At 36.6% G+C, this 17081-nt stretch overlaps 1 protein-coding gene across 2 annotated transcripts in view; it reads right to left on the minus strand.

Annotated features, from left to right (window-relative positions):
* Window positions 1-17081, minus strand: part of LOC109061811 (histone deacetylase 7-like) — an 85032-nt gene that overhangs the window by 46741 nt on the left and 21210 nt on the right. The window contains exons 1-2 of one of the 2 annotated variants that reach the window (XM_042750834.1): window positions 16117-16324; window positions 15224-15292 (exon numbers count right to left, since the gene is read on the minus strand). Coding sequence is in view for 1 of the 2 variants with exons in the window: in XM_042750833.1 (XP_042606767.1) it covers window positions 15224-15292 (69 nt within the window). In the remaining variant the exon portion in view is untranslated. Of the gene's footprint in view, window positions 1-15223; window positions 15293-16116; window positions 16325-17081 lie in introns of those variants that run through there. The other variant, XM_042750833.1, reaches the window with a different exon arrangement.

The raw sequence follows: 17081 nt of genomic DNA on the forward strand, positions 1-17081 counted from the left end.
AACACCTCCCTGTGTTTTAAGGTTAGGGCTTCAGGACTATGTAAAAACTTTGGAATGTTCATAAACCTGTTTTCTAAAAGTACTTACAGTGTAAAAATGTCATAAATGGAGAGATGGGAGTTTATTGACTCTGCAATAGTTGGCACTGAGTTTGCTTTTATAACTGTGTGAAAAAACAATATGTATGAGTGGATGAATTTGTCACACTACAACTGTATGTTTGAGTTTTTGAGACCAAAACCAACTTGTGAGGACCTTTTGTCCTCAGTATTTGAAATAATTTATTAGATTTTGCTTCAGATGTAATAATGTCAACAGGTTTGTTGGAGGTTAGGTTTATGGTATTATGATCCGAGTATGAAAACCACTGCACTGAGGCCTGTGTGTGTGTGTGTCAGGTGAAAATGAATGAGTGTGGAACACAGGCTGATGTATAATGCATCCTGAGTATTATATTCCCACACTGTCCTGACCCAAGTTTCCAAAACCGCTCATGTTCTCTGTCCGATGGCCCCTGAGCACCCTCACTTAAACATTCAACAGCAACACGAGCTTCAAAACACCTCCGTATCTGCCTCTCCGCTGCTGCGCTCAGCCATAACCACAACAATTAACAATCAACAATGAACAATTAACCCATGTGAGGCATTAATATTTACTCAATCACTCATGCTTGAATTGCTATCAGACAGGTCTTTGGGAAACAATAATAAAAATATATGTCCCTCTATACTGAGAGTGAATGATGAGGTGTGTCAAAGCTAAAAACCTAGCATTTTATTCAACAGAAACCGTCTTGTGTTATAGTTTTGTCGTATCATATGCTTGCAGTGTGGGGAAAACCTTCAGAGAATTCCATTGTTTTTATATGCAAACATGCACTAGATGGACAACTTTTGCAGCATCTCACGCACAACTGAGGGATGTCAAGAATGTGGGGATTGATTTAAAAATGTGTTTTTTTAAGTAAAAATGTTTTTTTGTAATTTTTTTTGATGGATGGTCATTTTTTTTGTTGCATGGACATTAGGTGTGTTACTTATCCCTGTTAATCGATATACTCATTTATTGACTAAACCACATTTACTGCTTATCGACTGATCTGGAACGCTCTAAACCACATAAAATAGTGCTGCTCACATGAGAGATGCAAATCACATCTGATCAACAGAACTTGGTGTTAGCATGTTGCTAAGCTAACAGCATGATATTGTAAAATGATAAACAATATAAAGCACAAATATTATTATAATTTTTTTTCTGACACTTCTGAGTACTGGATGAAATATTGAGGGTTTTTTTTGTTTGTTTTTTAGTTTTTTTTGTATATTTATAATCAACATATCTCTTTAGTCCTGACTTCTTGGTTTAAGTTTGTTGCGCATTTTAAGGTTATTATAGTTAACCGAAACTAAAACCATAAATATAATTTTTTGATACCTAAAATAAAATAATATTAACTGAAATTAAAAACACTTAAACTAAAAAAAAAAAAAAAAAAAAAAACTTGTTTTATTTAATCTAATTTCCAAGGTTATTATTTTCATTGATGTACTAAAATAACTCAGTCTCAGTTATACTAAACTAACACTGCTGCATCCTCGTCACTTCCTGACAGTACTGTACTTTCCTGTCAACTGAAGTCAATTGTTGTTCTAACAAGATGCCAGGGTGGCATAATGGAAAAGTATGTGCCTAAAAGTATCACGTATGTGCCTAAAATGAGGTCTGTCTGCAAAGTCACTGTGCACTATTAATACAGACTTTTATTTAACAAAAACACAAAAGTGTAAAAATACAAATAAAATTAACTGCTGTAAATCCAGACAAGGTCTGTGAAAGTCCAATGCATGCTAACATAAACTTTTCGCCGTCTTGTCATCATGCAGTGACTAAAAAAAGATGCTAATCCAGTGGAGGAGGGACAGAGTCATCACTGTTTTTTTATGAGATCTCATGCATGAACTTCAGGGCGGCTTGACAAGTGATGATTGAAGAGCAAAAAAAAAGGTGCAAAGACACGACTGTAAGAAGCAACGCAAGGAATGCTGAACACACTTTTTTAAAAATGCATTGTTTTTCTTTTCAGGAGTATCTGGTGACGGCATCTCTCTCTTTTTTTTTCTTTCTGGCTGTCTAATAACTACCCACACTGCAAGTGCCGCGAATAAGTGTCGGAGGCCCCAGAGGCCGACATACAGAACAAGGGGAGGTTTAATCAACAACAGAGGAGACCTCAGCCATTTTAATTAGCCACACACACACACACACTCAGAGAGACTCCCCTGGGCACACTGGCGATAGGGCCTGGATTGTTTGGTTTCCTGTTCGACTGAGGAAACACTGGTGATTACAGCTCCAGCCATGGCTACCTCAAAAAACAATCTGCAGTTTTATATAAATAACCAGAGGATGGAGTCCGTTTCTGCAGTCTTGAACAACACTTCTCTCTCTTTTTTCACTCTCTTTCTTTCTCTGAACTATAATTAGTCAATAGTGTTGCTCCCCGGTGGTTGCCTTTGGTCCGCAACAACATCCTCTTTCGCATATTACCTCCGTATGTGTAAACACTGAAACGGTGAGTTACCATAGAGACCTTTCTGTGTACATGGAGGTCGTGTAAAAGTGTGACAATGAGAGCGAGTGAGGTGCTGGTTACGAGTGCAAAACTTACAACAGAAGAGAGACTAAAAGAGTGAGCGAGAATCTTCCTGTTTGCAGACTTAGTCTTCGTTTCCTGTTCGTGACTTCTTGTATGCGGCTATTTTTGTTACTGCCAGTTTCTATTGAGGTAGAACATAGCAGTTTATTTTTCAAGGCCCAAATGCTCACAAATGTTAGCATAGCTACATGTTAGCATAGCTAATCTGAAATCTTGTGGGTTCCCCTAAATAACAGCTAGCTCTTTTTGACACACTAAAACATTTTTTTATTTAGGACTGTTTGCTAACAGACTACCCTGGGAACAAATTTAGGTTATAAAAACATTGTGGGAACACTGTTTTGAAATGTTTTTAAAATGTTGAAATGCCCAGTGTTCTTGTCGATGTTATATTGTAATTACAAAAGGCTACAAAAACGTTTTTACAACTTTTTCACCCAAAATATGTTGTTTGAACATTTATTTTAAATATTCTAAAAACTAAAATGTCAAATTTTCTTGACGTTATTATAACATTATTTAAAGGTTACAAAAACGTTTCTTACAATATCCTACTTTTTCTCCCAAAATATAATGTTATTTTTTACGTATATAATGAATGTTTAATATTCTAAAAACTAAATTGTCAAAATGTCTTGTTGTAGTTATAACATTATTTAAAGGTTACAAAAAACGCTTAACCCTATAGGGTTAGGGTTAGGGTTAGGGTTAAGGGTTAGGGGTTAGGGTTTTCACCCAAAATATGTGATTAGAATGTTTATTTTTAATATTCTAAAAACTAAAATGGCCAGTTCTCTTGTTGTGATTAGAACATTATTTAAATGTTACATTTCTTAGAATGTTCATCAAGTACAAATAACATCAGAAGGACGTTCTGAGAATGTTATTCTCAAAACGTTTTCTCTCCAAGTCATAAGAACATTCCATAAACTACTTTAAGAAAAGCTTATAACTGGGCTGCCTGGGTTTTTCAACAAAGTGAAACAAGACAAATGGCCAGGCTATTTCTGTCCGTCTCACATGGTCATTCAGAAGACAAGGTTTCCAACATGTCGCAAAAACCCCATGGTGCGAAGAGTTCACAGGCGCTTAATGGCTAACTGAGGGTTTAGACCCAAATCAGGGAGTAGAGATGGAAAAACTAGTTAAGCATGAAACCCTTTTCCATTCATTGTGCCGAGCTTTCAAACCTCTGATAACATATGCAGGGGTCCAAAAGTCTGAGACCACTAATAAAAATGCTTTTGTTTTTCATAATTTATTATGAAAATGACGTTAAATAGGCCTACCAGATTTTCATTGTGGTCTCGGACTTTTGATAACGTACAGGGTTGTGTCATTCTATTCATGCCACACAAGTCAAATCTTCAATGTTTCTCCTTCCTTGCACTGCATTTGAAGGAAAAGCAAATATACTTTTCAAAGCGGCTGTGAGATAAGTTGACACGTTTAAATAGGCCTCCAGTTCTTGCTCTCTATTTTACTGTTGCTAAATCGACCTTTTGCAAGACAGGATCTCCAATTTTAGATACATTTGACCGCATTCACATACACCCTCTCGCTCTGTTCTGCACTCGCTTCTAATCTCACCATCTGTCTTCCCTTTCTTTACCGTGCTATCTATCACTCCTGTCCTGATATTTCCCATTCCTCCTGCTCACAGAACTCTAATGTGACATGATTTAATCCTTTACAGTCCAAATTCTCTCTATATACTCTATATGTCTTTATTTTGTCATGTTAAATTAGATGTATGACCTTTGGAATAGCCTTTATGAAGCACTTTCGTTGCCTTAAAATATTGCCTACATACAGACAAAGCTCACTAAATGTTGGAACAGAGTGAACTTTCTCTATTCAATGACTCTACAAGTCACTGACTGAAGCAATAAATGGTAAACTGAATATATTTGACGCCAGAAGAAACCTTGTTGCTCTTTCATAGCTCAGGAGACGTAATGGATAATGTTTAAGTATCAGCGATGTCTCTCTAAAACAGAGATCCGTTCGGTGTGTTTTCGTCCTGAGTGTTCCTGCAGAGTCCACAGCTGCCTGAGCTATTCAGACCCTTTGCTTCCGTGGCAGCTGCTCAGGACGTTCGTCCAGCCAGTGTGCGCCTTTGTGTACATGTGTGTGTGCTATTCTTATATTTATAGCTGGTCACAAATACTTGAGCATCTGCAAATTCACAAGCCATGTGTATTCCTGTCAACAACAAGATGCGGGGAGTGTGTGCTTTCATGGGTGAGAGAGTGGGTAGATTATTAAAGCACACTTTCAGTGTCGAAGTTTGTGATTCTATGATACATGCAACATAAAACAGCCCCCATTCAAAGTCGAAGATCATTCAAAATCATAAACATATATATTATATTTCAGTTCTAACAAAACTGCAATCCAGAATCAGACAGCAGGTTTGTTGTAACACCATGTGGCTCCTAACCTAAAGAGAGTTACAACATGACTGAGAAGCTATGGGAAAATTGTGGAGTCATACTGGTCAGCTGATGCGACTACACATCATCAGGAGTCTGTGTGTGCGTGTGTGTTTCAGCTAGCTACTGCATTTCATCAGCAGAAAGAGTAAATGCCTTAGCAGGTCAACGAGAGGAATGTGTCTGATGTTGAAAAGATAGCATGATGGAGGAGAAAGGGCAGGAGTAAAGGAGCTCTGCCTCAGGGTAAGGTCATGTCTGTGAATGTGTGAGTGGGTTTCAAATGTATGTCACACTAATGAAGACAATACTAGAGCATGAAACATACTCTTCACAAGTGTGTGAACATAAAGCACGCTTGATTACCTGTCAACGTGTTTACAGCTGCCAACATGAATAACACTTTTAGTTACACTTGATTTCACATTTGTTGCATCCCAAAATGAGGCAGAACACACTAACATGTATGCAGGTCAGAAAAATACTCCATGCAACAACATAAACAGGAGTGATTGATGCACTGCAAGCATAACTGTGGCAGTAACAAACCTCCATACTCTAGGGGGCGATAGTTTCCTTTAACCTTAAACTGAAAAGCCATTTCAAAGACATTACAAGTTATTGCAATTTTAGGATGCATTCTCAGAGTTGTAATAAGTGATACATAATGTAAAATCAAAAATAACAAAACTATTTTTTTCTTTAATGCAGTTTACTTGGTCTTACTAGAAACAATTTTCATTGCACATTTTTTATTTAAAAAAAGGATGTATTGTTTTATAAAAATTGTGTATATTATGTTGCATTTGATAAAAATTGTATTTTTTGTGGTGATTTTGATGCATTTTTTTTTTTCATATATTTTCATACTTTCTTTTCTTGTTGAATATCCTGTTTCACTCAGAAATGGACGTAGCATTTAAGTTCAGGTTGACTTTGGGCGTTAACACAACAATGTACAAAAATGTTCTTTGCCTTTGTGAAAAGTTTTGAAAACAGACTACAAAACGATCCGCATTCACATGGAACCGCGAAAATGAATAAAATGCTGTATTACTCATGCCAGGTCAGTAGTTGGCGATGTCACTTTATAAAGAAACACTACACACCTGCGCATATACACTGAACACATAATGCGCATGTGCATGACGTCACCATTTTCACAAATTTGCGTTTTTGTACAGTAGTTAACACAGATACAATAACGGCACTGTTTTCAAAAAGTTGCACTTTGAAACCCATTTTCAAAAGTTTGTGTTTTTAACTCCTCAAATCACTGTCGTCATATAAATGAAATGCCAAAATGCATAAAAAGTTTTCCCGATTTTGGTTTAAAATGGTGTTGTGTAAACACCCCCTTAAATATTACAGACGGTTAAACGAAACTGTATCGCCTCCTAGAGTATGGAGGTTTGTTACTGCCACAGTAACCCTTGCAATGCATCAATCATTCAAGTTTGCATAATTACATAGAGTATTTTTGTGACCTACATAAGTGTGTTTAATGCATTACAGCATAATTGGAATGTAGTTCTGCTTTGGGTATGGTCACAGTGTAAATCTTTTTTGAGAGATACAGACATAGAGGAGGTTACGTCTAACCACAATTTACTGCACACTCAAAATGGCGCCACTCAACAGTGTAATTCAGTGTTTGAACTCCAACAACTCTCAAGTGGATACAAAAATGTACATAATGACACCTCTCCATGCAGATTTGCCTCTTTCCTCTTAGCCCTTCACTCCCTCTTGCACTTCCTCTGTCATCCGTTCCCTTTTCCATGGATTCTTTTTATTTAACAACAGTTCTAGGAAAGCATTCGCCAGGATCACATCTCATACATATGCAGCCTCACGAACTTCTGTCTGAGCCTCCAACAATGAAGGAGGACATTAACATTCCCTGTAACCTCAAATACACACACACACACAAACCAACTCACACTGGTTCAATGAGCTCTTTTTGTCCTGTGCGCTCTAACAAATGAGCACCTTTGTGTCCGAACACTTCCTTGTCTCCAAACATTCAGGGGGTCAAACACAACGTTCTGATCCTCACAGACCTTGCTTGAACTTGCTTCTAAAAACAGCAGGCCGGTGTGGGCTGCTCTGGGAAAACAGGATTAATTCATTCCCAGCGACTCCACAGCGCTGGCTTGAGCCAACAGGGTTTAAATTGTATATAACCGATAGTGCTTGACTACTCATTTTTACCAGGTGATCGAGAGTTGTTGACTAGTTACGGGACATGGCATGTTGAATAAGTGGTCTGACGCTCATGTTACCTACAACTGGTTGACAAAGCATTCAATAGCGCTATAGCTAACTGACTAGTTGGTGCAACCCTTTACTAACCAAGTAACTGAATTTTTTATCTTGTCGTCGCCATATTGCGCAATTGAAGTCACATGTTAGTCAACTAGTCAACAAAGGCTCAAACCACAAACTAACTGATTAGTTAACTTGTCAGTGCAACTATTTGCTAACCCCAAAATACCTGAAATTTCTTCCAAATGCTGTCATATAGAACAAATGCAATTTTGCAAGTGATCCACAGCTAGTCGACACTGGCCGAACATATCTAAGCAATTACTTAACTAGTAGGTGCAAATATTTACTAACCATAAAAAATATGAAAAATCACATGATTCACAACTAGTCAGGCTCAAAACCTCAAATAGAGCTGACAGATTAGTTAACTATAAACCAAGAATTAGAATTTTCCTCCTGCTGTTGCCATACAACAAGCACAATGAAGTTACATGAGCCACATCTAGTTGACACAGGCCCAAATCATCTAACCAGAGGCAGAAGTACCCAATTAGCTAACTACTCAGCCTAACACAAATAGCTAAATTGAATTGAAACCAGGAATTTGAACCTTCCTCCAACTGTTGCAGTACAGAACAAGCACAACTTAAATCATATGGTCCACAACTAGACTAGTCAACACAGGCTCAAAACATCAAATAGTCATAGAACTAAAAACCAATTAGTTAACTAATCAATGCAACAATTTACTAACCAAAAAAACCTAACATTTCTTCAAGCTGCTGCCATACAGATCAAATGCAGCTGGAGTCAAATGAATTATAGCTAGTTAACACAGGCCCAAAACGTCACGTGGTGCATGACTAGTCAATACAGGTCTCAAACATCAAATAGTGGTATACCAGCTAGTTTATTAGTCAGCCCTACTAACCAGGAAACTCAATTTTCCTCTAACTGTCACAATAGAGAACAAAAAAAAAAAAGTTGCGCCACACTGTCCACAACTAGTTATCATTGGCTCAAAACATTACTAGTCATGTGATCCATGACTAATCAACACAGATTCAAAGCACGGGACTAATCTACTAGTTTGTAAAACCTCTACAAATGAAATTAAGCAGATGGAATTATCTACATCTACAAATCTATAAATGGAATTAAGCAGAAATTAACACCAGCAAATAGGCATCATCTATGATAGCCTTCATTTCTTCAGATGATGGTAGAAGATCATGCTGATGGTCAATAGATCTTCCACAGTAAATGTTACCGCATAGAGAAGAACTGAAAAATCACACTCCAAATCAAAGATGTTTCAGAAGGCAGCACTGTCACATCCTGGATGAATCACAAAGGGCTCAGATTTGCGAAAGCATACGGAACCTTCCTCACCGATGCATCACATCGCTTCAATGTCAGCACGGCTGGCGACAGATGGATTCTGACACAGCTTTTGTCTGGAGTGATTTTTGTACATGTTAAGAGTTAACTTGTGCCCTGAAGCTGTTAGTGTCAATTTTTTCTCGTCTGAGCAGTGATGACAGCCGCAGCGGTGAAGGAGGCTGGTGTCAGCTGACCCTGCTTTCAGCCAGTAACAGGAAATGTGATCTTTACAGCAGCTCAAACAATCTTGCTATTGTCAGCTTGACTCTCCTGTCCCTCTGCCCCTCACAGGGTGGGGGATGCAAAAAAATACCTCACAATGAACATCTTCCCATCATTCTTGTCAGCTAACGCATAACCAAGTCCATTTATGTCGCCCCGAAGGTAAATCAATTCCAATGAACTGGCAAAAAAATCCCACTGGTACACCGCATTGTGCAGTTATTACCTTAACAGGGACATCGGATACTACATGCACTTTTACAAGTGGTTTGAACTGAAATGTGTGTTGGCAGTATGTGTACACAACCACCCTATTATGATAAAAATCCACCCAGTGTTTTTTTTAATCAGCTAAAATCTTTACCACTTTCTCAAATCGAGCCGATCTCAGATGCCTGTCTTTGTGACATTACACAGACAGGCCCCTCCCACAATAGTTTGATTGACAGTAGCGCTTCAGCACAGACTGGACTTGCGTCTTACCTTAGACCCGCCCTGAGTGACTGTCATCAGTCCGCCATTATTTCACCGCCGGAGCAGATGTAGACAATAATGTCTCCAAAGTGATTGAGGTGTTCTGTTGTTTGATGTAATAATGAACATAGCAGTCGTCATTTACTCCCTACATCTGAGCCGCTGAAGATGCAGTGGATTATGTTTGTTTTTGAAGGGAATGCGCCCCCGATCTACCTAAATTCGCCTATCTTTGCGCGAATTAGGGCTGCACAATTAATCAAATTTCTAATCGCGATTACAATTATGGATGCCATAATTACATAATCGTTCAAAGCGGCAATTAATCGTTCAAAGTCACTTGTGTTATTCTGCGTACTTAAGATTTGTTTTTTTGTCTTTCTACATGTTATCTTAAGGGTTTTTCCATTGTTTTAGTTTTAGTTTTAGTATACCATTATAATACTATTCATATTTTTACTTTTTTTTATAATTTAAAGAAGAAACCAATCCGATGTATATTTGACATTTGAGGCTTAATACCATAGAAAAACACCTAAAGTTTTTTTTCAGTTAGAGTGTTTTCAGCTTGTTTATTTTCATATAAAAATACAACATGCAGTTGCATCAAACAATGGTATAAACATCATTCAATGTAAATTGTGATAATTGTAATTAATAATCAGAAAACAGTAAAAGTGAGCACAAGGTTTTTTTAATGAATCTTTGCAAATCGTCTTTTCTAATAATGTGCTAATTAGCAAGTTTCACGATGAATGCGGCTAAAGTAAAAAGTCTCTCTGAAAGCAGCTCGGAAGAGAGGGGGCGGGGTCAGCAGAGCTCATTAACATTTAAGGGAAAATGCTACAAAACAGCTTGCTCTGAAAAGAGCTGTTTTTGACAGGGTAAAAAAGGTGTTGTATTACACTACCTCTGAGAAATTTTAACCAAACTATGTTACAGACTTTTCATTAAGATCCTAAAGAATCATATCAACTTGTGGAAAATGGGCATCCGATGACCCCTTTAAGGAGCAGTGTTGGTTATTTAATTACTTACCAAACAGATCCAACTTTTAGTCTTGAGAACCAACAGTTAAAATCCAAAAAACATAAATATCAAACACATATGACACTGGTTTAGTGATAATTGATTAGTTAACTACTAACCAAAAATTAAAGTGTCCTCCTTTTGCAATATAACAGGTGCAATTTAAGTCACATGATCCACATCTAGTTGACACAGGCCCACAACATCTAACTAGTTATCTAACTAGAACTAACCAAATAGATAACTAGTTAACACAACCCCTACTAACCAGGAAACCAAATCGTCCATCAGCTGCCACAATATAGAACAAGCACTTAAATCACACGGTCCTCAACTAGTCAACACAGGCTAAAACATCTAACAGTGGTAGTGTTAAACAATTAGTTAACTAGCAACTATTTAATAAAAGCCTGAAAATTGTTCCAGCTCCCAAGCCTGCCATAATATAGAACAAACAAAACTTGAGTCTAAAACATCTAGAGGTGGTAGTGTTAAACCCTCTAACCAGTGCCCGAACTAACCAATTAGTTAACTAGTCTGTGCAACCCCTGCAAACCAGGAAATTGAAACTTCCTCCAGCTGCCACAATACAGAGGCACAACTAAAATCGCATGGTCCACAACTACTCAACAAAGGCTAAAAACATCAAATAGTCACAGAACTAACTGATTAGTTAACTAATCGGTGTAACAACTTGCTAACCAAACAACTGATGTTTCTTTCAGCTGCCATGTAACCTAATCTCAAGAGGGATGTCATCATATTAAACAATATTTTTGACATGGGACATGAAAACTAGAGGTTGAAATACAGTAAATGTAAATAACCTACATATATGACATTGGTTTAGTGCTAATCAATTAGTTAACTACTAACTGATCATTTAAATATTACTTCTGCTGTCACCACATAACAAGCACAATTTAAGTGACATGATCCACAGCCAGTTGACTCAGGCACAAAACATCTAACCAGTGGTAGAGCTAACCAATTAGTTAACTAGTCAATGCATCCCCCACTAGCCAGGAAATTGATATGTCTTCCAGCTACTGCTACTGCGTAACCTAACATAGCCGGGTTGATGTAGTCATATGAAACAATAATTTTGACATGGGACAGAAACCAAAGAGATGCAACTTTGTATCCAAAAAAACAGCAGTTAAAATTGAATAAACTTAAATAACCCACTCATATGACACTGGTTTAGTGCTTTACACTCGCGCCATAAGTTACATTGCATGATTATTAGATGACAGCCAGAACATTTCTAAAGCATTAAGATGCACTAAAGCTTCAGGGAGAGTTGTATGTACAGTACATGTCAAAACCAGAGGAATTCACTCGGAGGTAGTTTACACAAACTGTGGTTTAGTTACTGAATGCAATATGATTAGGCCTGCTAGTTCCACCACATTGCCTAATATCATCTGTATTATAAACTATGACGAAACTGTATCGGGTCTCATGCACCACATATTGTGAGAAGGACAAAAGGCCGGCACTTCTACAACAGACCGTTCAACGGGCTTCACGAGCGGTCCGTGGGGCCCGGTTACAGCCGAACAAAAGAGCGGGAGTGGAGCGGATCCCTCTCACAGGCTCAGCTGAAACGTTATCCCCGCGCCGCTGGCCATGACCTCATCGTGTTGTTTTTCCCATGGAGCCGGGCGCAAGCTACAGGACTCTGCTGCTTCAAGCAATATCTAATGCCAAGCAATGTCAAGCACAAATCTGTTTCTGTTTGTTTACACTACCATCCGCTGAGTCAAGACTAAAGTGATAGGTTTGAAATGGTGACTGAAATTGTGTCAGTAACTTTAGATAAAACAACATAATAGTAAATCTGTTCTGTGAGTGTAATCAAAATATTGAATTATTGATTAGTTGGTAAAATCAGTCAGTTAGGTTAAATGCGTAATTAATTAATCATTACATCTCATGTTCTGTTGAGATTGACTTTACTGTCTTTATGGGGTCCCATAAACCCTGCTAACATATGGATTCAAATAAGAGGCTATAGCAATGTAAACTTTTACATTCAAAGTTCTGTTTATAATCAGAAAATGTGATGAAAAGTCATGAATATCTGACTATAATCTTAATGTTAAGTATGAACTGCCTATCAAAACTTTGGGATCAGTAAGGTTTTAAATGTTTTTAAAGTGCCTTATGCTCACTAAGGCTGCATTTATTTGATCAAAGATACAGTAAGAACAATAATATTGTGAAATATTATTGCAATTTCAAATAGCTGTTTTCTATTTGAATATATTAATATATTATTTCTTTGATGGCAAGCTGAATTGTCAGCATCATTACTCCAGTCTTCAATGTCCTTCAGAAATCATTCTCAAATGCTGATTTATTATTATTATTCATGCTAAAAACTATTGTACTGCTTCATATTTTAGTGGAAACCATTATACATTTTTTTATCAAATTTTCTTTATTTTTTTAAAAAAGTGAAACATTTATTTGAAATAGAGATCTTTGCAACATTATAAATGTTTTACTGCCACTTTTGATTAATGCATCCTAAATATAATGCTGAATAAAAGTATTATTATTACTACACATTTTGAACATAAGTGTATTTATTTTTATTATTTATTTTTGTATTAAATGGTCTTGGTCAAGCAGAACATGAGGGTTAATACTGTAATCATGAGCCATACAGTCTTTCCCTTGCATGTCGTCAATGAATTAAGTACACTAATGTAGAACAATGAATATTCAAGCTAGTCATCTAATCTCCATGTACTGGAGAGTTCAGCTTATCTAGATGACTCAGAAGGGTCTGTTACTGATTCAAACAGGACTAATGCATCACAAATAACATGCATTCTTCAATTACAATCCAACACATCTGAAATATGACATCTGCAATATGTTTTGACTTCTACATTCAGCTAACCTCATCTCCCAGTAACAACAGAGCTGATCTGAAGCTCCTATTCAAGTTTTGCTCAGATTTCCTCTGCTGTATATTCACAGTTATATAAGAAGAGACTAAAATATCACTCAGAATCCAATCAAAGATGTATTTAACTTAAAAAAAATCCATAAAGTACATCCAAATGTTCGGGATCAGTAAGTAAAGGGAGTAAGAAAGAAAGAAATGACTTAAAGGGATACTCCACACCAGAATGAAAATTTTGTCATTAATCACTTACCCCCATTTCATTCCAAACCCGTAAAAGCTTCGTTCATCTTCAGAACACAATTTAAGATATTTTGGATAAAAACCGGGAGGCCTGTGACTGTCCCATAGACTGCCATATAAATAAAAGTGTCAAGGTCCATAAAAGTTTTAAGAAGTCGTCATCAGAATACTTCATCTGCCATCAGACGTGCAATCTGGGTTATATGAAGCGACGGGAACACTTTTTGTAAGCAAAGAAAATAAAAATAACAACTTTATTCAACAATTCCTTTGTCAACAGTCTCCTCTGTGTCTCTCCATATCACCATATGTTCTTGCCGCGCTACAAGGATGTGCTGTTTCTACATGTATTTAGCTTTGATTTGAAAGAAAACAGCGCATCCTTGTGTTGCGGATGATGATATTTTGGATGAAAGCCGGGTGGTGTTTTGGTGTGACATAGAGTGGACTGTTGACAAAGGAATTATTGAATAAAGTCATTATTTTTGTTTCCTTCGCTAAGTTCGCTTACAAAAAGTGTTCCTGTCACTTCATATAACCCAGATTGCACGTCTGATGGCAGATGGAGTATTCTGACGACGACTTTCATACCTTTCCTGGACCTTGACACTGTTATTTATTTGGCAGTCTATGGGACAGTCACAGGCCTCCCGGTTTTCATCCAAAATATCTTAAATTGTGTTCTGAAGATGAACGGAGCTTTTACGGGTTTGGAACGACATGGGGGTAAGTGACTAATGACAAAAGTTTCATTTTGGGGTGGAGTATCCCTTTAATTACCAAGACTTTAACATGATTACAAAAACATTTCTATTTCAAATAAATATATTCGTTTGAACTTCTATCCATCAAAGAATCCTGAAAAAAAAACATACAGTCACAGTTTCCACAAAAATATTAAGCAGCACAACTGTTTTCAACACTGATAATAATCAGAAATGTTTCTTGAGCAGCAAATCAGTATATCAGAATGATTTCTGAAGGATCATGTGACACTGAAGACTGGAGTAATGATGCTAAAAAAAGTAATTAATAACATTCTACAATATATTCACACAGAAAGCAGTTATTTTATACAGTAATAATATTTCACACTAAATACAAATACTGTATTTTTTATCAAATGAATGCAGCCTTGGTGATCATGAGAGACATTAAAACGTCTTTCAAACAATTGTGTACAATGGCTCCAAAAAAGGTCTTCTGATAACTGAGACAAAATCTATGCACACTTTGTGGTTGTCGAATATGAAACATACACTAGTTAATGTGCGGTTACCAGAACACCTGTGTGAACGGACGTCATACATCCACCAAAAATCACCTTGTTTTGTTCAAATGTTCTGAGAAAGCCTGCAGCATTTCCTTGCAGGTGCCACATGCTTTGCCATTCGGTTATTTAATGCAATAACATTCAGACATTTTAAGTGTTCTTTAATACTTTTTGGACCCTTATAATTAAGGCTACATCACACAGGCCTATAATGAATAAAGTTAATAGTTCTTTCATTCACTCATGTAAAGGCAAAGCATATCATCATCTCAAATCAATCTCAAAGCTCCTCTGAAATGAAGGTAACATACCTGCCACTCCCCAGCAGTGAGTGTCTCTCAGATCTGACTCAGTGATCAGTCCCGCTGCACAACTTCCATCTGCGGAACGAGAAGAAGTGGAGATGTTTGAGAGAGCCACTGCCACTCACACGCTTACAAACAAGCATGCATGGCATAGTTTCTGCTAAAATAAACAGTTAGACATTGCAAACACACAATAGTTAGCTTACTACACAACAACAGATGTCATCAAAAACCGAAATAAAATTAAGTTATTAAAAAAAAAAAATGAAAGATTCTGAAAACCCTTAAATGAAAGATTATCGGTAATAGTAAGTACAGTAATCTAATGTATTTTGGAAGAGATGATGGTAAGCATGGTAAATTTAGTAAAGGCGAAGGTCTGATATAAACCGTATAGTCTCAAACAGTGCACTACTTAACTTACCTAAATAGTTTTGGCCATCACTAAACGCCTAAAAGGCAGGCAAGTCACACTGTTTGAAGTTAAAAATGCACACAAACTGAAAGCTTTTTATTCAAAGACGCATTTCAAGACTCGAGTCCAGTATAGAGAACTTGAATTTTTTGTCTCTTGGTCTGTTTGGGTTTCATTTCCACTTTGTTTCTAAACTTATTCTTTACATGCATCAGTTTCACCAGCACAGTGCACATATTCTGTATGGTTACTAAATGTAAATGCGGATAGGCTTTGAAGCCATGCTTGACAACATAAATATGTAAATAATTTATTAATAACAATACCTACTCCAGAAATGCGCTTAAAAAGACACTGACGCGTCGCTATCAAAATAAGCGACAGCTTTCAAAAGGCATAGCTACTGAAAAAGCCAGTCAAACTGACTTCCTTATAAAGACTAAAGCAGCAGGACACAGTTTATAATATGAAAGACAGCCTGTACCTTATGTGAAAGATAAAAGCATGCAACAGGTCGCTATTCCCTTGTGTGAAACTCCTTCTTCTTTTTGCAAAAGACTTTACGCCTTGTTTTTAAGGTCCAAACGCTTCCTCTGTCAAAGCTTGTTTTAATCCTTAGTTTGTAGTCTGACATCCATTACAAAGACCAGCAGCGGTGTTCGGCAGTGTTGCGAGAGGGAGAAAGTGAGTTATTACAAGTATCTCGGTAAGCCCCGCCCCTGAGGCGGACGAAAATAGAAATGTGGGCGGGGTTCTCCAAAAATAGCGTGTGACGTCTCACGCCTGCATTCTCGCATTGTTTCCTTCTCTGTTATTTCATTGGCTGAGGCTGCAGCCACATCCACACTGCACTCTAGTGTACTTCAAAGTTCTGTAAGTACTCACCATCTAAACCACGCCATGTTTCAGTAGCAGGTGCTGGAGTCCAGAGAAATGAACGACTTAATAGATCAAATAAAATAAAAAAATTAAAATAAAATAATTTAATAAAAAAAATATTTAAATTTAAACATAATATATACATATATACTATTATATATATATATATATATATATATATATATATATATATATATATATATATATATATATATATTAGGTATTGAATAATAAATTATAATAATAACAATTAACAGATTGAGCAGCATATTGAAATTACTTCTTAGAATGAAGACTGGAGTAAGGATTGCTGAAAATTCAGCTTTACCATCATTGTTAACTATTCACTATAAAAAAGTGTGTGTGTGTATATATATATATATATATATATTATATATATATATATATATATATATATATATGTATATGCTATTTTTTTTTATGTATATATATATTGTCATCATTCCACAAAGTGTCATAATTCTTGTCTAGATTGGTCTTGAATTTATCTATTGCTTAATTACCCATAATAATAATAATAATAATAATAATAATACTTTTATTTTTTTT

Source organism: Cyprinus carpio, chromosome B23 (assembly GCF_018340385.1).
Source record: "Cyprinus carpio isolate SPL01 chromosome B23, ASM1834038v1, whole genome shotgun sequence".
Taxonomy (NCBI): domain Eukaryota; kingdom Metazoa; phylum Chordata; class Actinopteri; order Cypriniformes; family Cyprinidae; genus Cyprinus; species Cyprinus carpio.